The following is a 27,796-nucleotide window of genomic DNA, read 5'->3' on the forward strand; positions in this document are numbered from 1 at the left end:
ACATCATGCAATACTTACAGTCATGGTCTTTATTGTGATTGGGGGCACTGTAAATATTGCACTGGCACTACAGAATGGTAGAAAAGGAGGCAGATGGTACAAAGAATTCCTTTTGAGACCCTTTATAAAAACATTAACTTGGGTGGCGGCTAGGTGGCACAGTGAATAAAGCACCAGTCCTGGAGTCAGGAGGACCTGAGTTCAAATTCGACCTCAGACACTTAACACAAAAATGAGCTATGTGACCTTGGGCAAGTCACTTAACCCCAATTGCCCTCCAAAGAGCAAATAATTTAAAAAAAAATAAAAACATTAACTTAATGGTTAGTATTCCAAATGCGAGATCACTAGTTCTTACATTTTGAAATGGATGAAGTTCTCAGACGTCATTTTACAGATAAAGAAACTGAGGCCCAGTAAAGTTCAGTAATTTGCCCAGGTTCACACAGCTGGTAAGAGGTGGGATTCAAACCCAGGTATTCTTACTCTAAGCCTGGCACTGTCCACCATAACACACTTCCTCATATAATTGTCCAATGACCAACTGGTGGCATTGGGTATGGTATCCTAATTCAAAGAATCACAGAATTTCAGAGCAGGAAGGGACTTCATACAGAATCCATATTTGAAAAGTGATCCCCTTTTTACCATCCCCAACAAGTGTTCATTTGTTTTTCTTTGAAGACCTCCTCTGAGGGGAAACTCACTAACGCCCTAGACAGCCCATTCCACTCTTCAATCACTCGAATCATGCAGAAATTTTCTCTTATATCAAGCCTAAATTTTCTTCATTATACCTTCCCCCTATTCTTCTAAGTTGTGTCCTCTGGGGCCAAGCAGAATAAATCAAATCCTTTTTTCATATGAGACTAGCTTTAAGAAAACTATCCTATCCCTCTGAGCCTTCTCTTCTCACTCAAAAGATCCCCGGTTCATTCAACAACTCCTCAAGACCCTTCACCATTTTGGTTGTTTTCCTCTGGCCTTTCTCCATCTTGTCCACACCCTCCCTAAAGGAAAGTGCTCAGAATTACATTAAAACTTTCTCCCAAAGTAAGAGGATTTTCACATAATGATGTCCATTAAAAAATGGACAAAGAGGAAAATATCAACAGTCATCTGGTTCAACAAGAATTATATTTGTTTCCATTTCAACAAATTCATACAAGTGCTTGAAAATATCTTTTAATTATGTTTTCATGAATTCCATGAATATCACTGTATTTCATGTTACCAAAAAAAAAGAGGTATCTTGAACATACAATCAGAAATGTGTTCACAGTGAAAGCAAAGCATATTGGTATTAAAAATATAGACAAGTTATGGATCCATAATGTGAAACCATTTCTAATGACCAGTTCATTTGGCCTTTAATATTACTGAGAAAATATTTTTGACATGTTGGGAATTTTTATGCTGTCTATTATTATTATTATTATTATTATTATTCCTCTTACAGTATAGTTCAAGGCCCCCCCTTCCTTGTAAAGTTAGTACTTCCAGTCAACCAATTAGTCTGAAAATTACAAAGTACAGCAGATATCTTTGTGATTGAGTTCGTCACATACAAAGCCAGTAGCAAAAATATGTAACAAAATTTATGTAAAACAAATATTTTCCTGTCCTTATGTACAGAATATCCTCATTCTCTTTCCCCTCCTCCCCCCACACTCCTACTCGAAAAGAGATGGAAAAAGAAAACACAAAAGCCAGTTACTAGTTTGTGGGAATTCTTCCACCTGAATCAGGGTAAGTGAAAATCTAACCAGGGTAAGGTGGTTAGCTTTGCTCCCTTACCTCAGGTACTAAATTACAATGTTCATAGAAATCAAAAGAGGTATCTGTCCTCCTCAACAAACATGAAAATGTAATAAAATTAGGAGAGCTGAAAAAAATCTTTGGAAGATAGTAGATTTTTTTTCAGACTTTTGCCTTAACATTTCCACAGTTTGGGGGTTGAAGAATCAGACAACAAATTACATTTGTTGCTGGGTTCTGAAGGCGTGCACAGAGGGAGAAGCATTTAGTTAAAAATACACATGGGTTATGAATCTGGCCCATGTGGAACCTTCACATCGATGGCAGGCATGCATCTATTCCAAGACTGATACATTTTTACAACACTGAAAAAAGGCTCAGGCGACCTTGGGAAAACAACACAGCATCTATTTACATAATTGTCCACAGGAAGACCACATCTGATCAAAGGAGACTAGTACTGGAACTCAAAAAATACCCTTCTCAATCATTCCGGAGTCAAGAACATCATGTCACAAGCAAAATCTGGAGCTCTACAGGTTACCTTGTACACACAGAAAAGACAGGTCTATGCCATTTATAGTCTCAGGAGGAAATAAATTTCTGGTTTGTCCTCTACACTCGGCTCAGTCTGGAGGATTGAATCGTCTGTACAAAACTGGTCTATGTACCCATTGAAAAGAGAAGTGCATGCCCCCTCGGGAATACCACGGCCTTCGAGATTGCTCAGATACCCCGCAATGTAAGATCCAGTGGAATGCCTGTTCACCATCTGGGCAGGTATAGTGGGCTTGTTTCTCAGGACCACTCCTCCAACGCTGCTGGAGGGCAAAGACCTCTGCTTGCCGGCTTCTTGTCTTTCCTTGGCACGGCTGGCAATGTTTCGCACCCGACTCTGGCTTCGGGAGGACAGCTTTCGGACCAGCGCTTTGGGGTACTCCCTTTCATCTGGCCTTGGGCACAGCACTTGACTGCCCTCTTCCTGGTCAAAAGACACAAGTTTTCGGAGCTGTTCTGTCAGAGTATCCACAGACTCCATCCCTTTTGTTTTTAAGGTTACACTCTTCTTTTCTTGCAGACCAGCTGTAATGAAACTTTTACTTATGCACTGGTACTTGCTTTCGAAATTGCAAGAGATATCATCTGATGTCAAGTCTCCCAGGCTTTTGGATTTGCAAGGGCTAGGCTGTTTCCGAACTTGTAAAGAAGGACATGCTGATTGCTGCAGACCCTGAGGATCAGACCCCAGGGGTAGACAAGCTGCATTGTTCGGGGTATTTGAACACTGGAAATAATTATTACACACAAAGCCAGCACTCTGATAAGCCGGACAAGAAATACTTCGGGTTTTTAGCATTTGAATGTGGTTGGAAAGTTTGAGTGTAGATGGATGGTGGAAGCCTTTTCCAGAGGTTCTTTGACAGGGTGAATCCATCTCCTGACAATGCTTTAGTTTCAAAGGGGAAGCAAGTTGACTCATATCCTCTCTCTTATACTCATGGGTAGTTACCAAGAGATCTTGTGAATCTTCATCAACTTCTACTAGACTGCTCTCTCCAGAATTTTGATAAAGGGTGTGATCAATTATGTCCTCCAGTGTCAAATCATTGGAAGTGGAGATACCACAAATGGCACCATTTTCCCAAGCCTTTCCACCATTCTTCTGGGGACTTTTAGTTAATGGAGATGGACGAGCAATGCCACATTCTGAGGCATGGAAGTTGGTCTTGCCATTAGGTTCATTCATGAATTTAGAGCCAGTGACTGGAGTGAGAGCTGCCTCATGAATGATGGTATATGTGGAATACTCTGTTGTCTCAGGGCTAGAGCAGACAGTTGTCTCAGGTGATGAATACCAAGATGACCACAGAGGCTTTGACTTAGAAAAGTTATTTTTGAGGGGAGTTTTTAGGTCAGTAGTGAGCAAGGAGGGATGTCCTGACATTACACTATAAATCTGACCATTGGTGCCTTGTAGTCTTGAAACAGTTCTGAGGTTTGTTTGATCCTTGGTAGCATCAAACTGGTTAATCAGTGCTGAGATTGAACTGCCAAGTTCACTCTCGTTTGTTAAGGTGACATTGTCAATAAGTTGTGAAATTTCACAGTCCTGCATAATTGCAGTGGAATGTAAGTCATGCCCATCAGAGCAAGAAGCAGAAACATCTGTCAAAGAAAAGGACGTCACAACATTGTTTGCCATGTGATTGCCATCTTTAACATTCGGAATCTCCAGCTCACTCTGAGAAGAGACATTTCCTAACAATATTATGTTTGTTTCTGAAGGAAAAGTGTTTCCATTTTCCCTTGCTCCTGTGTCGTTTGTAGTGCAGCATGGGTCCCTGGCAGTTTTAATACCCATTTGTTGTCTGGGTGAAATGAGTTGTTTGGGAGACAGATTTTTCTGAAAGTCAAAGGGCACATGTGATTGGGCTTTCCCATCATGATAGTTTGGGGCTCTTGCCTCTTCTTCTAAGGGCAGAGTATTATTAACAAGAGAGACAACAGGATCCACCTGGCTGCCATTTTTGTGGAGAGTTGCAGAGGGTGAAGAGAACTTTTTATCAGGATTTGTCAAGCTTTGCTCTTTCGCATTGGATTTTCCACTTTCTCTATTGGTCTTGTTATCTGCTAAATGAAGCAAAAAATAAGTTAGTCACACAGGACATCTACCATCATATCTGGAAAGTCTTTTTTTTTGTCTTTAGACAGACAAATGGAGAATGTAGAATTAATTACAACTGTGACAATTTACTCATGGGACTGTGCGAATATCTATGTAATGAATAAATGGTAAAGATAGATTGGCAGACAAGCCATTGCCGCTTTGCATTTCATGTCTATTACATCAACATATGATGTAATAATGCTGGTTGTAAGTCAATGTCAATGAGGTACCATACTTGCACATTTAGGATTACCTTCAGCTGCTTCCTATTCAGATTTGTACTATACAGAAGCATGGTAATAAAAACAGAACAAGACAGCTCTGTTAAACAACACATCATTACATCTGCAGACACAAGATGCTTTTATAAGATCTCAACAATATACATTGATTAGCTAAAAGTGACACATATCATTTAGCTGAAAAAGATATTTTTTCCTGTAAAGGTCTGACTTAGCTGATGCTTTTAAAGATCTACATGAATGAGTCCCATAAATGCATTTTTACATTTCTGCATTAAAAAACATACACACACATACACATATATGCACACAGAAGGGAAAATGGTCTTTCTCTTCCTTTGCTAAAACTCCTGTTATTTCTTGCATATTTAAAATGCACAAGACACATTTGGAATTGCATTTTTAATAATGGCCAGAAGTTAGGGACATATCAGAAAATATAAAGCCATGTATTGCCTTTCCATTATTTTAAGTGCCCTTAGAATTTAACTAGCATAGAGCTATTCCTAGAGAATGAACTCAATTGCTATTTATTGGTTGAGATCTTTCCCAAAAGCTCCAAAACATTTTGAGTATTTTTAGAATCACAAAAAAGGATGATAAATAGGACATGTTTGTTGATTGTCTTTTCTTCCTTCATAAAAATGCTTTTTCATAACAAACAGAAGGAATATGACATTTAAGAAGCAAAATACCACTGCAAGTTTTCATCTGCAGCTAAACTGCCTCCCACAATGAAGAAAAAACAAAATATGTCATATAGCAACAACATAAACTGAAAAATCTTCCAAGAGGCTTCATCATTTGATGCTTCGGGAAGCCTGGGATTCATATTGTCATTTTAAGAAGAGAATGAAAAGAACATTTTTCATCAAAAAGGTTCCTGATCTAGAAAAAAAAAAAAGCATTAATATTGTTAAGCTGGAAACTAATTGAGAACTCATTTTTCCATGGCCTTCTCTCCAAAATTCCTGATTAAAATATAGGCAATTTTATCATGTTACATCATATTATGTAATATATCATATCATATTATACTTATACATGTGTTTTAAAGACCAAACTTTCTTGCAGTTTTAGTAAAGCATGTCTTATATTTAAAATATTGTTTCCCTTGGAAAATGCCTTTAATGACTCCTATTTCTCCTTAAAAATGACTCCTATCCAAAATCAATTCCAAAGCACATTTGTGACAACATCCATAATTGAGAGTGAACTTAACCCTCGAGGGAAGACGGTTTCTGAAGAATCTGGCTTCCAATCGCACATTTCAACAACAGGGCTGAGAAAGGATCCCTAGAAAGTAACCTTAAACTACAGTTGCTCTAGAGACAGGAGGAGTAGAAGAGGATTGTCTAGAGTAGAAATCCCTGACACCTGGGAGTTGGAGTTCACCTTGGTCCTTGGTGAAGTGGAAATTGTTGGCATTGACCCATTCTCCACAAATGTGCTGGGAAGTGGCCTGGAAGAGGAGACTCCATCTAGAACTCTTTCCAGCCCTCTGGCTCTTTCTTCTGTATTTGAAATGCCCCCAGACTGTTTGAGCTCTTCCTAGACCTTTCAGGCCCCTCTCTTTGCTGTCCCTGCAGCCCCTACTCATGGCCACTGTTGGTCTCAGGATTTTAGGTAGATCGGAACTGGCTTATCTCCACAAACACATAGGCAATGTCTGAACTAGGGCATCAACTTAAGAGCCTTTTACTTCTGACCAGACACTGCTATGACTCTAGACAACATTGGCAACTCAACAATTACTTTAGCACAAGAAAAAAACAGCTTTAGAGTATATTCCTGACTAACCCAAACCCCAAACCAACTCAAACTCTCCAAGGATCTTACCAAGTGTGTTTTCTTTGCCTTCAGTTGCTTTGGCTGGTTCAAGCGTGGGGAGAGACAATCCTCCCAGAAGATTTTTGTCAACCGGCATAGAAACTGGGCGAGCCTGTAAACTCCTTGTGGTTCTGCGGAGGACGCCATCTTTCTCTCTCGAGCCAGTCGCCTCAGACACACTGTCCTTTGTTTCCATCATTTCTTGGAAACCCATTTTACTCTTCTTTCGGCCCTTCGCTGGAGCACTGGCCGTGCGGCGCAGAATCCGATCACCGATGGACCGCTTACGGACATAATGGGAATTGTTTTCTGAAGAACTGTGTTTGGGGTTCTTATTGAACAGGCCCCTCAGGCCTATCAGTTGTCTGTTCTGCAGATATAAAGGAGACAATCCAAACATTTAAGGCATACAACATATGGCAACAACTTGTGCATCGAGGGGCTGCACTCTAAAAGATGGAGACAAAAAGAAATTCCACAACCACTGGAGCATACTCATGAGCAAGAAAACAAACATTAGCCATAGCAGCTCAGCGCACAGTCATGCACATGTAATGGCTCCTCCCAATGGCTGTCTACTGCTACAGCAAAGCCCTCCCAAGAGCTCCCACAGCAAAAGTGGCAGCTGCTAAGAGGAGCTGCCCATTCCCGAGCCTCTAACAGGATCTTGGGGAAATGGACCCCTTTCAAAGCAACAGCCCAATATTGCACAATTGGGAAGGAGAAATAGGAGGAAGGGATACACTAGCTCATGCTGGCTGCTTTGACGTCATTCACAAAGTTGTGCCCTGCGAGGGAGAGCCACACATCATGCTAACAAAGACTACCTTTGTAGCTCCTAGAAAATGCAATATGGTATAACTGGGATTGAGGATTAAAGGGCTCCACTGAAAGGGAAAAAAAAAGAAACACAAACATCTTTTGGCTAATTTACTCAAGAAAGTGTCACAAGAAGAATAAAAATATCTCTTATGGACAAATGTTTCTCCTAAATAGATTTTGTAATTTAGCCATATTGCATTCATTTTAGTTTTCATATGAAACTGGATATGAGCACATTGTAAAATATTTTTTTTCTCACTGAAACATCATTCAAGTCATGGCATCACTCCAATCATACTTATTATATTACCCATCAAAATGCATACATAATATTTAGGAAAAGGAATAGAAAGTCTGTGGGAATACTTTTTTCTCTCTTGGTATTTTTTGTTGTTTTTTTTTTAGTAACTCAAACATGAATTATTAAGTATATATTTTGGGTTTTTCCCCATCCATGACAAAGGGCAATGACATCTATATGGTCAACCTAAAATCCCAGAATATCCTGAGATTTACTATCAAGTACTTTCATGAAACTTAGTATTTATGCTATTTCAACATGAAGAAAAAGGAAAACTTATCCACAGAACTAGGACCACAAAGAAAAGAAGCACTGGTCATGGAAAGTAATCTCCTTTCTTCAGATTTCCCAATTGTTTCCTAGAGTTCAAAGCAAATACTACCTTACTGGCATTGTACAGGGCTGGAGACACCAACTATTTTGTAGACAAAATTACAACAAATAACCCAACCCTCAAAAACTCATCCCTAACCAAGTAAATATTAGGTGGTTAAAAAAAAAATTTCATCACTACAAAGCTGTATCCCAGCCTTCCTGGAGTTCCTTTTAATCAAACTCTTCCTAGAATTTAAATGTTGTTGGGGGAAAGGATCCCAGAAACAAAACCCCATTTTACTCTTACTTGGAGTGATCCTAATAAACTAAGCTTTTAGAATAACTTGCAAAATTTCTGGGAAGAAAGTTTCTACAGACCCAAATATCATCACCCATGGCATTGTTCTTCCATTCCATGTCAATTACACAAATGGCTTTCGAACCCTTGCTTTATTCAGACATTAGAGAGAATCAAAAGCTTGGAACTGGTTCTCTCTGAATGCAATGAGACTGCAAGGGAGGCTGCCCAATTCCACGAGCCCAAATCTACTCTAGCTTCTGCTGTGTTTGTTTGGGGTTTTAAGGGCTAAAAGAAAAATCAAATGAATGAACCATGGTGCTAGTTCAAATAGAAAATGAGAACCCAGCTGAAAATAGAGTTTTCTGAAGGATATATAAAGTTCTAGAGCACAAAGAGATTTCACATCCTAGGACATAATATTTATACATGTATATGTCATAATGGTTTTTAAAGAACTTTCCCACAGAATATCTCATTTAATTTTCCCAGTGACTCTGTGAAATAGGTAACTAGTTTATTCCTATCTTATGGACAAATAAATAAAGTGCTTCTCAGAGAGACTTGTTTATATGGCTAAGAAGTCAGAAAACAGTGGCTAAAATCAATGACTTCCTTTTCCTAGTCCAATGTGCCTTCCATTGTATCATGGTACCTTTTTTTTTTGTGTAACACTGATCTACTATAGTCCATGAGCTTGTACCATGATATCAACCTAATGTCCTGGTCTCCCCCGTGGAATTTTCTATTTACTCCATCTGCACTTCACTCAGCTGGATTCCCCAGGAATGTCACATCCTCCTGACTTCCTTCCAACTTATGGAATCCTTGGCTTCTTTCAAGCACAGCTTAGGCACCATCCCCTATATCAGGCCTTTTGCTGACACCCCTAGTTATTAATGCTCTGTATTTCTTGGAGTTACTTTGTATAACTACATATTTCATATTTAACTCTGCACAAACATTGCTTTCCCTCAATAGAAGGTGATTTCCTTAAAGGAAAGGACTTTGTTTTGTTTTTGGCACCTAGCACAGTGCCTTGAACTGGTGGGTACTTTATACATGTTTGTCGAGTTGAAGTGAATTTTAGGTGGGTTGACATGCTGTTCTCATTAACCTATTCTGGAGATCATCTTGGATGACAACAGTATCTCCACAAGGGTAATTAGTGTCAACGCTATAAAGACTTCAAAGTCTCCCACTGACACCTACCTTGCCATAAATTTCATTGATTGTTATATGAACAAATATAGATGCTTCTGTCAGCCCTTCCAAGTAGACATGACGGTAGCCTGATAAAAAGAACAGGAAGCTTTGTCAATGTGATTCTATGTATTTTGCTCTTCCTTATACATAATATGCTTCATTAGCAATATTTTATATTGAGGACCAATCAATTTAGATACCCAGAGTGGGGTTGTACTGACCAGGCACAAGGCTACTGAAAGTCACCGTTCTTTGTCCAACGAAGTCTCTTCCAATGGGATCATGATCCCAAACAAGAAATCGAACCAAAGCTATATCTGGCATGTGTATGGTAAATGTCAGTGTCTCTTCCCAGACAGGGTTAAATCCTCAAGGAAACAAGACAGGAGAGAACATCAGAAGACCAAAATATTTGACAAGAACAGCAGGATATAAATGATGGAAATTATTCACAACATAATAATCCTATGAAATCTTCAATCATGCAAAGGAAATCTAGACACTTTTCCAGTCATTGACAAGAGAATGGACCCCATGTTATGCCCCCAATTCCCTGCTCATATATATCACTGGCTTGTACAGTAGAGAAAATGCGTAGAATTCCCAATGAACTCAAGTTCCCAAAGGATGGGAAACAAAGACTTATCTTGAGCAGACCACATACAGTCTGAGAAAACTGTTTTAAGGGAAATGATAAAGAAGCTCTGAAAGCCTAGTTCTCCTGACATTTTTGTCTCTCTCTGGGGTCAAAGAGATATGAAGTGACACCTCAAAAAAAAAAACTCCAAAACCAATTCTCCAGGTTCTTCAAACCTCTCATGGAAGATCAGAAACAAAGACTGAAAGCATAATTCATTATATGTCCATTCATGATCATCTTTATGTAGGATACACTAAATTCAAGATAGGTAATTGCAAACAAAAATAGAGCAGCATGCACTCAAAAGTCCTTTGAATCACTAAATTTCTAAAAATCAAAAACTGCAACAAAAGACTTCTCTTTGTATGTGTATCTTTTGATTTTACTATGCAAACTGCAGACTTGGAAAGATTTATCTGTCTATGCTAATAATCTCTAGAGAGAAAAGCTGGACCCTGAATTTTACTGAACCCCAAAATTAGAGAGTTGAAAGGGACCCCAGTGAAATCACTCAAGCACAAAAGGAATCACCTCTATGGCATATGCAAGTGGTCACTGAGGCTACATCGAAGTAGTGAGGCATTGAGACTTTCTGGGTTGATTTTAATTTAACTAAAACAGAAGGTTGTAGTAAAATCAGTTGCTGTTTTTTAGGTTGTGCATAGAGGAAAAAGAAAGCTATCTCTCAGTAGTTTCACCAGGATATGAATAACTATTTAGTCTTTTCTTTCTTTAACTGTTCCAAGATGCATTTGAGCACCTGCCTTCCAAGTTGAATTAATCACTAGCCTGCTGGAATGATATCCAAGTTGTAAATTGAAAGTTGCTAAGGTGACAGGCCTGACCAAGGGTAAAGGAGATGCCTTGAAGTCATCTCTTGTTTGGCCTAGTGAAAATCTATTAAGCAATTCTGCTGAGGCTGAAAAAAAGGAGGATGGGATTTGCTTTGTTGTAAAAGAACACAAGAAGGAAAAAGTGTTACTTTTAAAACATGTTGCTGCCATCAATTATATGCTGTAATTTACTTTCTTGAATTCTCCAGTTCTTTTTCTTCGAGTAACCAGAAAAAAAAAAGCAAAACAAACAAAAAAAAATCTTGGCTCTCTTTTAACCCCAAATCTGCAAGTGTCTTGGCAGGTTATTAAACCGATTGATGAGAGGTGATGTGGTGTAGAGCTGGAACCAGATTGGCTGTGTGACCCTAGGCAAGTCACTTGACTTCTCTATGTCCCAGGTAGCCTTTATAAGGCCAGTAGTGGTAGTCAAAATACTGGATCTTCATTGGTAGAGAGAGTTCCTCACTAGGAACTTCCTACATCAGTGAAATCACAGATCTGGCCCTAGATCAAACAGTAGATGGATATATAGAGAAGTGATAAATGATTGATATCCATTAATCACCATCTCTAGAAGGTTGACACATTGATGTATAAATAATTGACAGGTGATAAATAATACATAAGTTAGGATGATGGGTGATAGATGATTGATTACATAGATGAAAGGCTGATGACAGGTAATGCAAAGAGAGATGATGGTTAAAGGGATGAATAAATTATGTTTATCAATCAATATCTAGAGACAGTTGAGACATAAATGATAGATGTAGATAGAGAATATATATAGAAGATGATGACAGATAATACATAGATAAATGATAGATATGAATGGATGGATGAATGGATAGGTGGGTGAATGGACTAATGATAGATAAAACAATTAAGTATACATATATGTGATTGAATAAATTAATGACTAGATAGATAAATGAAGGAATGAGGGAATAAAAACATTCATATAGTACTTCAAAGTTTATTAAGTGTTTTACATACTTATTTCATTGAATCTTCACAACACTGAAGTAGCTGCTATTATTATTTCTGTTTTACAGACCATGAAACTGAATCTGGGAGATAGTCAATGACTTGCCCAGTTAAGTGTCTGAGGCAGGGTTCCTGACTCTAAATTCATCACTGTATTCACTGCAGCACCCAGCTGGCCTAAAATGCCAGATTCACAAGGCTAATATGTGAAAGGTAAGAATAGCAATATGACAGCTTATGGAAAGGAAGGGCTGAATGCCTTGAGCAAAATGCCACAGAAAGTGGGTCTTCAATTGTCCACACATGTTCATGAAGTGCTCCTGGTCTGGCCGGGCAGGCCACGTCCACCAGTGGGATTTCAGGTGACCATGGGAAGGAGCAATTGCCAGGCCCATTGGAGCTATCAGGGATTGGCAACCTAGGGAAGCTTCTGGCACAAAACAGAAAATAAAAGATATGGTGCCCAAGGCACCTCTCCCTTAGCAAAACTCTTAGGAGCCAGAGCGCCCTCCAACTAGTCACATTTGCTAAGGCAGTTTCCACCTCTGAAACCGAGACGGCACAAAGGGGTGGTCCTCGATGCCTTTTCTTCCAAACAGAAACAATTCTCTCTTCCAGCTTAGCCCTATTTATGAGCACCTTGCTTCCAAACCTAAAAGCTGAGGACCTTACCATTGTCATCCACCACTCGAGTCTGTTCTTTGCAACAATCTACTGGCAGCCCAATGATTTCCACTTCAACAAATGGGTCAATGATCTATGTAAACAAAGAGAACAACACATTGCTTATTGTCGTTAAAGACACATAGACTTCAAAATTGTGTGCTAGTGTTGGAGTGTCTGCAAAAATGTAGCCAGGAAGCTGGAAATCAGATGCCTAAGGACATGAGGCATCACAGGGCACAAGGGGGATGTTGTAGAGTGGCCTGGCAGACACATTCCCTTTCAGTTCTGAGACTTAGCATCTGTAAAGGGCCCACACCAATAGGAGTTCTACCATTTGGGCCCCTTCCCAATGATTTTTGGGAAGGTGCAAATGTTCATATTCATTCATATACATGCACACATACACACACACAAATGCATACAACAGCAGATCTCTATGACATCACAGAAGTGTGTTGGCTAATGATTCCATCTCTTTGCTGTCAACCTGGGTGCTTCTTTGCCCTAAGTCAGGTTGGTCCTTGGATGTTATGTGTAGACTCCCTCATCAGAACCATATCCAAAGCTTTCCTAGTTTGGTAGGGCTCAATACCTTTTACGCTTTACTAGCACAGCCTTCACAAACCCCAGCCATTGGAGGAGTGCTTGAATAGATAAAAAGAGAATAAACATAGAAAACAAACAAAAACGAATGAGAAGGAAGAATAAGACAAGTCTTCCATGACCAATTTTAACACTGGCCCACAAACAAGCACCAAGTCTCCATGAAAATCCTTGGAAAACCAGCTCAGCCACTTACATGATCCATGGTCCAGCAAAATGGCAAGTTATGCTTATCACCTTCCTAATATACATGGGAAAAGTTATACTTTAATGTTTCATGGTTCTGGAACTGAAATGGATCTCACAGGCCATCTAGCTCTCCTTCCTCAATTTTACAGATGAGAAAATCGAGGCCCACGGAAGTTAAGGAGACAGATCTCACTGGTGTGTCTACTCCCTCCAAAAATGAACCCAACTCACCCATGCCTTCTCTTCCTGTGGAACTCTGATCCATGTCCTTCCACAAGGAAGTCTCTCCAGAAGCGCCAGCCAACAACCTCATGTCCCCTTCTTCCCCCTTGCTCCCTCCCTCTGTCTCTTCCATGACCATATAATATAGCTCTGTACCCATACATATACATTTAAAACAATCACGTCAAACCCCTGGCCTATTGCGCTTAGTCACCTAGAGCAGCAGCTAGCACATAGCAAGAAGCTTTTCTTTTTAATGTTTGTTGAATTTGACTCTGTTCCAAGCTGTGTAATCTACATCAGGTAGGACTCTAAAATGCTTCTTTTTATGCAATATTTAAATCAGTACCAAAATTGCTTTTGCCTTGATGCTGCTAATGCTACTCACTTTCAGGTTACCTTCCATCTACTTTATACGTATCTAGTCTATGCCCATTTATGTTTGAGTCATGTCTCCCACTAGAATGTAAGCTCCCTGAGGGCAGGAGTTGTCTGCTTTGTCTTTCTAGTACCTAAAATAATGCCTGGCATACAGCATGTATTTAATATATCCTTGTTTACTAAGCATCAGCCAAATTGAAAATGCTGTAAAAATACAGGGACAATTCCAAAGTAATCAAAACTCAACAAAAACTGTTATTTTAATCAGGACCTCAACTGTATATACTTTACCTCCCCACGGTCTCCCAGCATGGAGTCTGGTGGTTTTGGGAGCTGCTGGCCACTAATCACTTTCAGAATGAGCTGTTTTTTAGGGTTGGCAGGCAGTGGATCACCGCAGAAAGGGTTGAACGTACCTATGTGTTTATGCCAAGGAAGCAGAATTTAAAAAACTCAAGTCAGTGTCATGGGAATGCCAGTCAGTACAAGCTGCCTGTGTCTTTACAGCAGTTCAGACTGAAAGTAGCAGATGACATGTGGAGGTACCCCACTGTTAGTTCCTTCAGTCATTATCATATAACTATTTCTCAGGATGGCTCTCATGGGCAGCCTGTGCCAGCTGGCCTCGTAAGCCAGGGGCTTGGGGGTTTTTTCCTGTTAAGCTAAGTGCCCAAAGGGCAGTACAATGGATTTATTCTAAACATGACTCACAAATTTAATCATCAAAAATAGAATTGTAAACATTTGTTTGAAAAAAAAAAGGATAAATTGGATTTTAGTATTTAAATCATTGAACCAAGTGAGGGAAGTGATTTTTTTAAATCAAGTAAACACTCTTTTCTAACCTAGATATAATAAGAATAGATAAACAAAACTCATTTTCCAAGTTATTTCATTATACCAACAGAAATCTGATCTGGAAATGATAAAAGGAACTTAAATGAGTTGGGGGCCCCAAATACCAGTGTTATAACCTGGGAGTTTGGATCCACAATACATTTCTCATTTTTATTAGGACTGTCAAATATTGCATCTGAGGGGCTGAGCCAGTTTGCCAACATTCTGACCCTCTTCCCATTTTTAGTGCACTGGTGACAATTTCATCATCATCCCGGTCCCCAAGACAGAGGTCAGGGCTCTAAGTGTCAATTTCCCAATAATGTGTACTAAAGGTCAGTTCAAGACAATGACGTTGGGCCACACTCTATAAGCTACATTGATCGTTGAACACACCAGATATTCCCTTATGCTAAACTAATGCTAAGTAATCATCATGAGAATCATGTCTAATATGAGGGCTCTGGACCCTGTTTTTAGTCTGGTGAATAATGTTTGTAAATACATAAAATAAGATACAAAATAGCAAAGGAAGTAAAAAGTAAGTGAAGATAACGATGTAACTTTTACTCATTCAAGTTCATTGGCCCTCCACCCCCCTTGGAATATATCCCCTGATGTATCCACAGACCTCTGGCTAAACATCCTCATTCTGATCTCATCTCCTACTGTCCAATTATAGAACCATGGGTCAGAGTTCTTGCAAAAGACTGATGCATTTCTGCCTTTGTATTTCAAGTTCCTGGCGCAGAGTTTTGCATGCTTAATCAATTAACAAACTGAATCAAACAGGAAATAGAAGCAAACCTTTACACATCTGCTGGGGTTTGAGGACATAGCCACAGTTCCCGTTCATCTTGAATTTGGCCCTATTCAGCTGCATCATGCGCCCTTCTGATTGGTAGTTCAGTGCAACTGTATAAGTGGAAAGTTGAGCAATTAAAGAAGAGATCCACATGCATTAGCAGCCTGGAGAAGTGTTTTCATTCAGGGGAAAGGAGAAGCACACACCTAACTGACAGCCAGCGTTCCAATATGGTAGCGGGTTGAAGTTACTGGAATCAATCCTATAGGCAGATGGGTAGATCCTGGTCAGCTGCTTTTGGTTGTAAATCATGAACTGCTCTGCCTTTTGCTGCACCACCTGATGGGCTCTCGTTTCACTAAAGGATAACACATTTCCTGTTGTCCCTGTTTTGTTTTTTAATGGAAAAGGAAAGAGGGAAATCATGTCAAGAGAATGATGCCATTTAGAATCTGAACATTTTATTTTAGAATTTATACCTTACTTCACTGCAACAAGAATCTGTTACTTCATCAGTGTGGATAATCCTTCTGCTATGGAAAAATATTTATTTTCTCATATGCTAATTCTCATCTCCCACCTCCAGACCTTTGTACAAGCTGTCCCTTATGTCTGGAATGCCCTCAGTTCTCATCTCCATATCTGAGTCCCTAGTTTCCTTCCAGGCTGAGCTCAGGTATCACATCCTACATAGACCTTTTCTGATTTCTGATTGTGAGTACTTTCTTATCCCCCTCCCAATTACTCTGTATATATAACGTTTACGTTGAATATTTTTATATTTACATATCTGGGACGTTATTACTTTTTTCCCAGTAGGATATAAGTTCCTTGAAGTCAGAGACTGTTCAATTTTTCTTCCTCATTGTGACCCTAATGGCTGATACAGTGCCTAATTTGTTAGTGTGTGATAAATGGTTGTTCAGTTGATTGCTAGGTTACAACTTTAGTACATGGTCTTCATGAGAAGCAGCTTTCTCCAATGCCCAGTGAGTGTCCATCGAGGCCATCAGGAGTAAGCAAAATGAGGTAAGTAGTGAGCACAGTTCTGCTTTTCTGTATTTTTGAAGACCTGAAACCTACTGGTCAGACTTGCCAATTTTAATGAGGAATGACCTGAGCATTCTGGGATCAGATACATAGCCTGTGAGGAGGTGAGATGAGGGGGATTTTTAAGTGACCATGTGGCTCTCTCTGTCTGTCCTGTCTTCTTACAGAAATGCCCTTACACACAAGCCTGTAGTGTGAATGACTTTCCAAAAGCCCCCAAACATAGGAATTAGCCTACCAGTAGAGCTGAGCCACCTTTGTGTGTAAAATGTCACATTTTAATTATCTCCTGCTCGTTTTCTTGTACAATAAAAACATGCGGAGCTCCAAAACAGAACAGTGCCCAGCATTACTTTCCATTAGAGCTAATAGGATTAGGTTTCATGCAGCATTTACTGGAAATGATGTTTCCAGACACACGCACATAAACACACTTTCAGCTCGTTGATACAGTTCCTGAACTTGTTTGGGGACTTCGAAACATTTTTAGCCTGTGCTGCTCTCTTGCTAAATTGTCACAATTTCATCACAATGAAAAGGACAAAATCAGCACCAAAGGGAAGAAATCCTACAGGATATAGCTGAAGAGGAGTTGAAGAAAGGACTCTTCATCTGAACATGAATCCAAGGTATGCAAGGATAGAAGCTAGGGTTTGAAAATGGTAAATTTAGAGTAGGAAGATGGAAGTCCATCTAATCTAATCCATCGGGGGCAAGGGGGCAGTGGACAGAGGACTTGGCCCAGAGTCAGGAAGACCAGAGTTCAAACCCAGCTCCAGACACTTAATAGTGTGACCCCATTTAACCTCTGTTTACTTCACTTTCCTCATCTATAACATGACTTGGAGAAAGAAATGGCAAAATACTGCAGGATCTTTACCAAGAAAAACCCAAAAGGGGTCACAGAGAGTTGGATATGACTGAAAAATTACTCAACAATACTCTCTGTCTCTCTCATACACACACACATATTATCTATGTATATGTGCAATATGTATGTATATGAAAAAGTACTGATCTGAACTGTAGGATCAGTACTTTTTCATGTACATAGGCTCAAACAAGCCTAAATATATCAATCTAAATGTGAGAAGAAGGAATCAGTGAAAACAACTCTGCTCAGAAACCATCAGCTTAGCATGAAGTAGTGTCTGGGTGAAAAGGAAGAGAGATATTGTACTCCCTGGAGAGGTTTTAGGATAGGTAGAGCTAGGCAGAGAAAATCTGAATTTTCTCCAACCCACAGTGTCCATGGAGGTAATCAGGAAGCAGCAGGCCCAGGACTAACTCAGAACTTCTCAGGGACTAGAGTAAGAAGTTACATAAACCTTCAAGAACAGAAGAATGTCCAGCCTAGGTGGTATACAAGTCTTACACCAAGGACTTGAGCCATAAAGGAGAGGTGATGAGACTGAAACCACGAGTTGATAGGGTGGTCAAGCTCTTCAAATGTTTAAATATCCACCCACCCACCTCCTTTCCTTTCTCTTCTCCAGGCTAAAGGTCTCCTTCCAGTTTTCATATAGAATTAACTAAAAAACCACCATTTCGGTTCCCCTCCTATAAGTCAGGCTTTTCAGCACATCAATGTTCCTCCTAAAATACTACATTAGAATCAGACAGGTGAATTTGAATCCACATCTACCCCTTGTTTATTGCCCATGTAATCATGGTTTAGTGACTTTGCTTCACAGGGTCCCAGTTTCTATATCTGCAAAATAAGGAGCTTGGATTATATGACTTCTGAGCTATATTCTGCTTCTATGTTCCCCGTCATCCTAGGTGGCTAATTCAGTAGCTGAAAACATTCCTATTGGGATGAAATTTCAATCTTCCAGATGACTTCTCTCAAAGTCAAGATTACAGGAAAGTAACAAAAGAACCCACCAAAATATCCCTTTGATCCAGTGGCTGCTCTCGTTCATGCTAATTTGGACTAATCCTCTGTGACCATCCTTCCTCTGATTAGCAAAAGCCATTAGAGAAGAGCATGGCTTTATAGAACTGCATTTGCATTGTATTTCAGGGACTGCTGCTTGCAGAAAATAATTTACTGCACCTGATTCTGGAGTTGCCCTAATTTCTATTATCTCCCTAATAATAAAAGAGCAATTAACAACTTAATCCCCCGCCTGAACTCACTCTGACTTCCTAATCATTCGGTTAGTCAACCATGTCTATTAAGCTATTGATCAATGCTGAGCACAGCATAAGAGGCCCTATAAAAATAGGCAATCTGATTTCCCAAATTGACTTTATTTGAAAAAGACCCCAAATACCAAGGTTAATCCATTTCAAGGTCAGTCAATATTTTAAGGATCAGTCAATTTTAAGTGTGGGGAGTACTCCTTCCATTGACAGAAGAAGATAAACCTTCTGCAACTCAGGCAATTGAATTCAAATGTCTTTAAGAGTTTCTGTAGACACTTTCTGCCCATCACAACCTGGTGACAGACTCTCTGAATCGAGCTAGGCTGGTACTCAGACAACACATGGGTGGGCCTTCAGTGAGCTCACATTCAAAGCCATTCCAGCTTGGTTAAACCTTCCAGAGATGGCCTTCAGCTGGTACAGCCTTCAGGAACCCAGGTCAACTGGTGAGTCATCAGAATAGGAATTCAGGGGAGTATTTTAGTATCAATGGTACAGGAATCCCTCACATGGTTTAAGTGTTGTCTCCCTGTTAAAATACAAGCTCCTTGAGAGTAAGGATGACTTCATCTTTGGCTTTATTTCCAGTGTTCAGCACAGTGTCTGGTACACAGTAGGAACTAAATCAATGTTTGTTGACTGATTGACTGAATAGACCTTGGTAATATCAGCAAAACACAAGCCTTTGCCCACTCTCACCATCATCTACTATGTCTTGGGCTGCCACGGAATTGGTATAAATAACTAAATCCGAGAGGTCCCGGCACAGCTTCATGGTTTTCCTTCTGCGGCTGAGCCTGTAAGGAACATAAACAATGTACATTGCAAAGTCTATGAGTTGCTAGGTGCAAGGAATTTGCTTTGAAAATTCTGACTGTCCCTCTCCCAATGGAATATTGCATAATTAGTTGCTTCCCAATCATACCTCCAAAGATATTTGCTAGCAGGTATCCTGACAGGCTGCTGTATTTCTTTATTAAGTTTATAGTAATCATATTCTGTACTTTTCTAGTCCCTAAAGGCAAGGACCCCATGTCCTGTCTATTCAATGCACTCTTAACACATAACAGTTATTATCAGTCTAGGCATTCCTTGGGGTCCTCCTATATGAACAGAAGTTGATCACACATCATCCTTCCTTGAGAGTATAGACTGTTTCCTTCTTTGTCTTTGTATCAGAACTGAGTACCATGTCCAACATATGGCAGGTGCTTAGCAAATCCTTGTTGACTAATTCATCATCATGAGCTATGAAGCAGCCATTGTAGATAACATCTCTTTTGTTATTCCCCTTGCACAAACCCTCTTCTCATCCACTCACTTCCACGATTTTGCTAATCTTTGCTTCAGAGGCTTTTAACCTTTTTGTGTGTCATGGACCCCACTGGCAATCAGGGGAAGTCTATGAACCCCTTTTTATAATAATGTGTTTAAATGAATAAATATATATGATTATAAAGGAAATCAATGAATTATAAGATATGGGTATAAAAACAAATCTACAGAACTCCTGACATGTATCCACAAACTGAGGTTAAGAATCTCTGCTCTAATTGGATTAACTTCCTCTCCCTTTATCACATTTCCAAATCCAAGCCATCCTTCAAGGCACTGTTCAAGAGCCCCATCTCCATGAAGCCTTTATACACTTCTCCAGTCTTCAACGCTTTCTGCCTCCCATTAACTCCCAGCACTGCATTACTCATTCGTCAATGAATCATTATATTGTCACTTAAAATCCCATACATTCATGCCATGCAAAGTCCTTGAGGGAAGGGCAAATGTCATCATTCTCTATATCTGATAGAGTCACTTTGTACACTTCAGGTGACCAACAACAATGTATTGATTTGACTCTCTGGGACACTACAATCTAACACAGATACTAAGTAGAAAACCGCGGAGGTGTTAGGTAATTGTGTGAACTTAGAATGCTAGCAGTGTCCCTGACCTGTACAGCTGGCCACCTTCCTTTCCAGAAGAATTATGCTGTCCTTCCTCGTCGTCATCAGTGCTATTAGACTTGGACCTTGTCTTTGTTGTTTTCTGTTGGAGAAATCACAGAAGACTCATCAATAAACCCATCCTGCCATGCATCTCTACAACAGACATGGAATGAAGGGAGATTGACAAGTGAAATGAGAGAGGTAGGGAGAGACACAGGAAGTACTTCCCTTTAGCCTTCTTTGTAATCGCCAGCCCCTACCACTCTTCCTGGTATGTAGTAAGAATTTAAATGTTGGCTGGACTGAATTGTTTTTCTTCTTTCTGGTCCCTAGAAGACACCTGGAGGCTGTGCATTGGAGGGCTCTGGTATCAACACAGTATCTTCTGATATGACCCTGTAGCTGGCGGTAACTTGGTGTGAGGAACTATACCCTGAACCTGACTCTATCTAGGATGTGAGAATGTACACTCTTTATGAGTTTGTATCTCCTGTGCCTAGAACACAGTAGGCACTTAATAAATGCTTATTAGTTCATTAATTGACTGATTGATCTTACCCAAGAAGTTCCCAGAGGAAAAACGCTAGGGTTGGATCTGGAGGAGCTAGATTTGCACTTGGCTTCATTATCTAGTGCATGTGTACTAAGACAGGTAGGTGGCACAATGGATAAAGTCAGGAAGACCTGAGTTCAAATGTTGCCCCCAGACACTTACTATCTGACTGTGAGGGCAATGCCAGTCATTTATGCTGTCTCAGCCTGTTTCCTCAGGTCTAAGAGAGGAGATAACAGCTTCCACCTCCCAAGGCTGTTATGATCATCAAATGAGATCATCTTTGGAAAGGGTTTAGCACAGTTCCTCGCATATGGATGGTACTCAATAAGTGTTTATTCCCTTCCTCCCTCTCTGGCCTGTTTCTTCATCTATAAAATAAAGGCATTGAACTATATGACTTACCTTGGTCAAGTCACAACCCCAACTGCCCTCCCCCCCCCAAAAAAAAAGTATATGGCTTTAAAGGCCCATCTAGTTCTGAATCTATGAGCTCAGGATCTGAAAACTGAAGAGAAGGAGGGGAGACTAGACCCTTACTTTGCCAAAGCAAGAAGGAAGGAAGAGCCCCAGAGGCAGCAGGAGCCAGAAAAACCAAGTACCTCATGTATGTGAGAATAGCCAGTAGAAACAATACTTGGCAAAGGATCTACACAGTGGGGGCAGCTGGGTGGCACAGTGGATAGAGTGCTGGCCCTGCAATTAGGAAGATCTGAGTTCAAGTCCTGCCTCGGACCCTGGGCAAGTCACTTAACCCTGTTTGCCTCAGTTTCTTCAACTGTAAAATGAGCTGGAGAAGGAAATGGCAAACTAGTCTAGGATCTTTGCCAAGAAAACCCCAAATGGGATCATAGAACAACTCCACTCTGGGAATTACCTGTCTTGGGAAAACAAAGAAATGAATGATTCCCCCCCTCAGGACAGCAGCGATGCTTCCCAATGCCATTGTGTGTTAAAAGGAATAAGTTACTCCTTTTTCTTCTATGGCCATGTAACTGGCATCTGTGGCCCTGATACTGAGCACGCATTTAAGGAAAAATATCTCTGCATGTGGGTGGTGGTTCTTGGGACAGAAATACTATTATTAATTCAGAATTAGTCTTCTTCGAAGCCCTCATTTATTCATATGCCTCAAAAAAGACATAATTCTAGTTTTATATTCACCAAAGCTATCCAAAAAAACCTGTTTTTAAGCCCCAACTTATGATTAGGGTGGCTGGTTATAGTAATTAAGCTAAGAATTCTCCAATGTCCCATAAAGCAACTAACTCCAGTGATGATGATGCAGGGAAGGCCTTCTTTGTCCATCATTCCCATGGGCTCTCCCCCTTGGGGGAGGTGGAGTATTCCTTCATGCAAAGTGAGCAGGGCTTACAGAAATCCCCAGGCTGAAGTGGGTGGAGCAGGATCTGCAAAGCTTGCCTGTTCATCTTAAGAGAATTAGGAAGATGTAGGCAATTTAGCAGTCCACTCATAAGGAGACTGGGTTTCCCTGAGAAGACTTACAACTTTGTTATGATTTTTTTTTAAAGTTACATCTCCAAAATGTCACCAATTAATGGTTAATTGAACAAGCAAGAATGGAAGTCGAGGGATGAGTGAAAATTAGGCTAACTCATATAATAATATGATCATATAATAAATAATAAAATATTTAATAAAATATGTAATAAATAATAAAATCATATAATAACTCATATATACAAGGTCTGCCTCTGGGTCCCCGTATGGTCACTATTGCCTAAAGATATGACTCACTGGAATTTGGTCCTAGCAGGCCAGCCTTAATTGAGCCCAGCACACAGCCTCCTTGCTAAATACTGATGTGCCTTTATTTCATAGCATGATTTTGGCTTCTGTATTTCTTCAGCCAAGAGTTACCCGAAGGCACAGTTGAGTTTGGGGTGAGTGGGGTGTGAGAATTTTTTTCCTGATTTTTTTTTGTTTTTACATAATTCTATCAAGGCCTTATTTCTGTAACCAGAAAAAAAATCACAGATCTAGAACTTAAAGGGACCTTCGAGGGTATTTCATTCAATCTCTCATTTTCTAGATGAGGAAACTGAGCCCCAAGAGGTTAACTGACTTGCCCAGAGTCGTGAGGTTATAAGAGGTAGAAGGCAGACTTTTACCTCAGGTTCTCTCACTACAGATCTAGATTGCGATCCATGTACCTCCTAACTCTCTGCTATCATCAAATAGTATTTATTAGGTCCCCACTGCCCAAGTCTGGACCTCGGCTTCCTCAGTTAGGATTTGGGGCTAACACCATGTAAGCTTTTCCAGGGCAGGGGATGTTTTCACTTTTGTCCATCCCCAGTCCCTAGCACGTAGTAGACCTTTAATAATGGTGGACTGAGTGATTGATAGAGGAGGCAGTATGGCTACAGGAATCGCAGCATTTGTATTTTTATGTACAATCTCACTAGATGTGATAGTAATGGCAATTAAAGATTCCCCTGTATTGGCTTGGTTTTCAAATTGATTGTGTTAAAACCCAGAGCTTGTTAATCCCACCTGTGGGATGGACTTGATGTGAAAAGAGAGTCCTGAACTGGGAGGAGCTGGTGACGTAGATTTGCAGAGACAAGAGAGAGGCAGAAGAACTTTTTGGAAGCAGCACCCTCATGGAGGCAGAGAGAGAGACTGAGAAGGATTGCTGGGGCCACTTTGAATCGCCCTGGACTTTTGAGACCTGCCCCCTGAGCTGCCAAGGACTGAGGAGACATGGCTGTTTTGCTGGTACTTTGTCTGTCTGTTTTGATGTTGTTTTGCCAGATTTGTCCACTGGTGAAAGACTGTCCTGTTGAAGAAGTCCTGGAACCTGGCTTTTGGCTAGAAGCCCTGAGACTGTCCTGCAGACAGAGAGTGAATACTGTCCACTGGTAAAGGACAGTGCTGTTGTTGCAGGGGTCTGGAAACTGTCCTGCAGACAGAGTGAATACTGTACACTGGTGAAGGGCAGTGCTGTTGTTGCAGGGGTCTGGAGACTGTCCTGCAGACAGAGTGAATACTGTCCACTGGTGAAGGACAGTGCTGTTGTTGCAGGGGTCTGGGAACCTTTCTGTTGGTTCAGAAGCCCTGAAGAAGGATTTTCTTGTTGTATGTTTACAGAAATCCTGGAAGAGGGTTTTGCTAATGTTTTCAGGGGTTCTAGGACTGTTCTGCAGACAGAGGATGAATTAATGAAGGGACTGGCAATATATCTTGTGGCCTTGCTAAGCCTTGTCTCCCCAGGAACTAAGATTGCTGAGAACTTGCCTCCTGTCAAGATGAAGAAAAGACCTCCACTTGGGTATTAAGTGCTGTGTTTAAACTTGATGTAACTCTGGGGTAGATTCAATTGTGATCCAGGGGTGGGGAACTTTTGACCTTATTGTGCTCTGCGATTGACAAATGAAGGTACTTTACTTAGATTGGAAACTAATCTCCATTTGATAAGAGGGGCTTTGTGATGGACTAAATGAAGGTACAGCCTAGGGGTGGAGTAGTATTTAGAACAGGAACTTTGTAATTGATTGAATGAATGGAAGGTCCTGGGGTGGGGTAGTACTTGGAGATTATTTAATCACACTTAGTAAATGCTGTATTTTGAATGATGTCATGTTTTGACCTTCTCTGTTCTTGGTTTGTCACTGAATAAAATGGAGATCACCTATGCTGGTATTCTGAACCTTGGGAAGTTGCCTTTCCTTGGTGTTACAGTACACTGGACCAGATGGCTCATGGGCCTGGGATAGCTGTGATAATTGAATTAGGCTCCAGAAAAGTACTCACTTAGGAGTCAAGGGCTAGTGCCTATGACCCAGGACAAATGACTTAACCCCTCCAGGCCTCAATTTCATCATCAATAAAAGAAAGGGGCTGAACTCGACAGCCCTTAAAGTTTCCTCCAGATCTAAATCTATGAACTGATTCATCAGTGCCTCAAGGATCTGGAATGGCAGCCATGGGAGGGTCCCCCCACTGACACAGATGACAGTCCCTTCATGACTCAGAGCAACTATGATCAAAGACCAGACCCTGCAGCCAGCCTGCTGAACAGCCCTCACAGAGGTGATCCTTGGAGAACAATCACAGAGCTCCAAGTCTTTCACCCTTGGTAGAAGATGGCACAGCTCCTGTGTACACAGACACACACACACGCACAATCTGGTCTGTGAATGGCAACATGTATTTTTAGTCACACAATCTACAGTGTCCTACTGACCTTTCAGACACCAAGGACCAAAGAAACATCTGGAGGCAGATTGTGTTTTTGTTGTTTGTTTTAAGTTGGACATAATAGGCCTGCCCCTCCACCATCCCCTCGTAGTTAGCGTTAGGCCTAGAAATCAGACCTTGGATCATGTAATGATCCAACTCCCTCCCATGGTAGCCAGGGGCCTCAGTAGACAAAGAAAGTACTGGACCTGGAGGCAGAAAGACCTGAGTTCAAATCTGCCTCAGACGTTTGCTAGCTGTGTGACCTTGGGCAATCACTTTAACCTCTGTCTGTATAATGAGGATAATATAGCAGCACCCGCCTTCCAAAGTTGTGAGGATGCAATGAGATAATATTCGGAAAATACTTTGCAAACCTTAAAGCGCTCTATTTGTGTATGTATGTATACGTGTGTGTGTGTGTGTGTGTGTGTGTGTGTGTGTGTGTGTACAGTGCTGCCTAGGCTATGGCTGTCATTGTTTTTATGACAGCAAGGGCCAGAGAAGTGAGATAACTTATGCGAATCACACAGAGTAGGAAGACTGAACTTCAGCATTCTGTCCCCTAGGCCACACTAACTATAGGGTCATAGACAGGACTTTGAAGTGACCGTTCGAATTAATTACAGTTAATTTAATTAGAGCTAAAACTCTCAACATACACATTGGCAATTCTTTTTTCATACCTTGTGTTTTCCAAAATTACCCATTAGGGAACGTCCGTGAGATTTCCTTCCACTTTCTTTCACATCTGGATTCTGAGTAAACAAAAAGACAGCATGAACATGCTTTTAGTTCCCCTTTACAAGCCGAGGAAGGCATTTTATCTCATTGAGCCTTTGAGAACTCTCCCCCTCCCTCACCCCAGGAAATTCTGTTGCTGAGTCCTCTGAACTCTTCCTGGATAATAGCTTTGACATCCCTGCTCACTTTCCATTCCTGGCCCAGGCTGTGGCTGCATCATCTCAGAACTGGACCTTTATAAGAGCTTCTGTGCCTTCAGTCTCATTTCTACATGTTATAACCATGTGAGTCATTCTCCAACACATCTTCATGCATGTTACAACCCTGATGAAAAGCCTTCAAAGGCTCCTCCTCAGCCACTCACTAAGGCACCAAGGTGTGGGTTCCTCACCAGGTCTGAGGCCCTCCACAGCACAACCCAAGCAGCCTCGGTGGCCTGCACCTCCATGTCATTTCCCTTAATCATCAGACTGGCCAAGCCCATCTCTCACCATCTCTAGAACACGCAGTATGATCTCCACCTTTATGTCTTTGTTCATGCTGTTCTCCCAATGGGAAGGTTCTCCTCCTTCCCCTTAAGGGACCTAGAGCCTGATCTTCCTTGAGTCTGACTTCCTGCATGAAGCCCCTCCTGACTAGCCCAGCACAGAAGAAAACAACATGGTCACCAAATCTCAGAGTTGGGAGAGCAGCCAATTCAGCCCAAACCTATGTGGGGATCCCCTCTGCACCATCCCCAGGGAGTGGTCATCCAGCCTTGTGGGAAGGCCTCCAGGAAGGGGGGAAGGGAGGAGAGGAGCCCTGGCTTCATACTTTCTGCACGACTCCTGTTCTACACATGAGCAGTTCTTAAGGTTAGAGAATTTACTTTTCTTTCTTTTCATAAATTGTGTGAAAAGAGCTCTGGAATCCCAGGGCCTGGGTTCAAGTGCTATCTCTAAAGTTCACTCTCCGGATGACTTCAGGCAAGTCACTTTACCGCCACTACAGCGTCCCCAGGCTCAGTGTTCTCATCTCATCAGAATTGGGGGCAGGGGAGTTTTCCACTAGATGCCTCTGGTATCCCAGTCACCAGCTCCAAGCCAATGATCCTTGATACAAAGGCTAAGTCAGCTTTGTTTAAGCTTTCTTTCTCTCTGTCTCTATGACTCTCTCAGTCTCTGTGTCTCTCTGTCTCTCTCTCTCTCTCACACAAATACACACACACACACACACACTCCATTTTTCTCAATGATATGCAGCAATAGTACTTTGTTTCACTTAAGACAGATGATTAAACGTGTAAGGAACTCCTTTTCTGACCTGTCACTGAGCAATTCCGGGATTCCACTTAACATGGCTGTGTCTTAGGCACTCAGCTTTCACTATCCAAGTTGAATAGATACAAATTCATTAAGAAATGCAGGCTCCTAGATCCCAGACTACTTTACAAACAATGTAAAGGCTTAATATTCTTGAGGGGGGGGGAGGTGGGGATCATATGCTGGCCCAGGAGATATCTTGCAGCTCACCAGTCTGTGTATCTGCCTTGACTTTTGTGTGA

At 40.9% G+C, this 27,796-nt stretch overlaps 2 protein-coding genes across 2 annotated transcripts in view; both read right to left on the reverse strand.

The window, feature by feature from the left end:
• Window positions 1-1,137: 1,137 nt before the first annotated feature.
• LOC138157788 (1-phosphatidylinositol 4,5-bisphosphate phosphodiesterase eta-1-like) lies at window positions 1,138-6,268 on the reverse strand. The gene is made up of 2 exons (XM_069083616.1): window positions 6,265-6,268; window positions 1,138-4,386 (listed from the first exon to the last, which is right to left on the reverse strand). The coding sequence occupies exons 1-2, from the start codon at window positions 6,266-6,268 to the stop codon at window positions 2,336-2,338; spliced, it is 2,055 nt and encodes a 684-aa protein (XP_068939717.1). The 3' UTR covers window positions 1,138-2,335.
• A 195-nt stretch (window positions 6,269-6,463) lies between these two features.
• Window positions 6,464-27,796, reverse strand: part of PLCH1 (phospholipase C eta 1) — a 217,266-nt gene continuing 195,933 nt past the window's right edge. Inside the window, exons 12-22 of the mRNA XM_069083617.1 lie at window positions 26,196-26,267; window positions 20,759-20,853; window positions 19,507-19,604; window positions 15,813-15,992; window positions 15,609-15,716; window positions 14,256-14,380; window positions 12,576-12,660; window positions 9,662-9,808; window positions 9,447-9,526; window positions 7,326-7,385; window positions 6,464-6,868 (exon numbers count right to left, since the gene is read on the reverse strand). Of these exons, the coding sequence (XP_068939718.1) occupies window positions 6,464-6,868; window positions 7,326-7,385; window positions 9,447-9,526; window positions 9,662-9,808; window positions 12,576-12,660; window positions 14,256-14,380; window positions 15,609-15,716; window positions 15,813-15,992; window positions 19,507-19,604; window positions 20,759-20,853; window positions 26,196-26,267 (1,455 nt within the window). The remainder of the gene's footprint in view (window positions 6,869-7,325; window positions 7,386-9,446; window positions 9,527-9,661; window positions 9,809-12,575; window positions 12,661-14,255; window positions 14,381-15,608; window positions 15,717-15,812; window positions 15,993-19,506; window positions 19,605-20,758; window positions 20,854-26,195; window positions 26,268-27,796) is intronic.

This window comes from Petaurus breviceps, unplaced genomic scaffold (genome assembly GCF_028583685.1).
Source record: "Petaurus breviceps papuanus isolate PSGF00001 unplaced genomic scaffold, PetGlider_PUasm1.0 173, whole genome shotgun sequence".
NCBI lineage: Eukaryota > Metazoa > Chordata > Mammalia > Diprotodontia > Petauridae > Petaurus > Petaurus breviceps.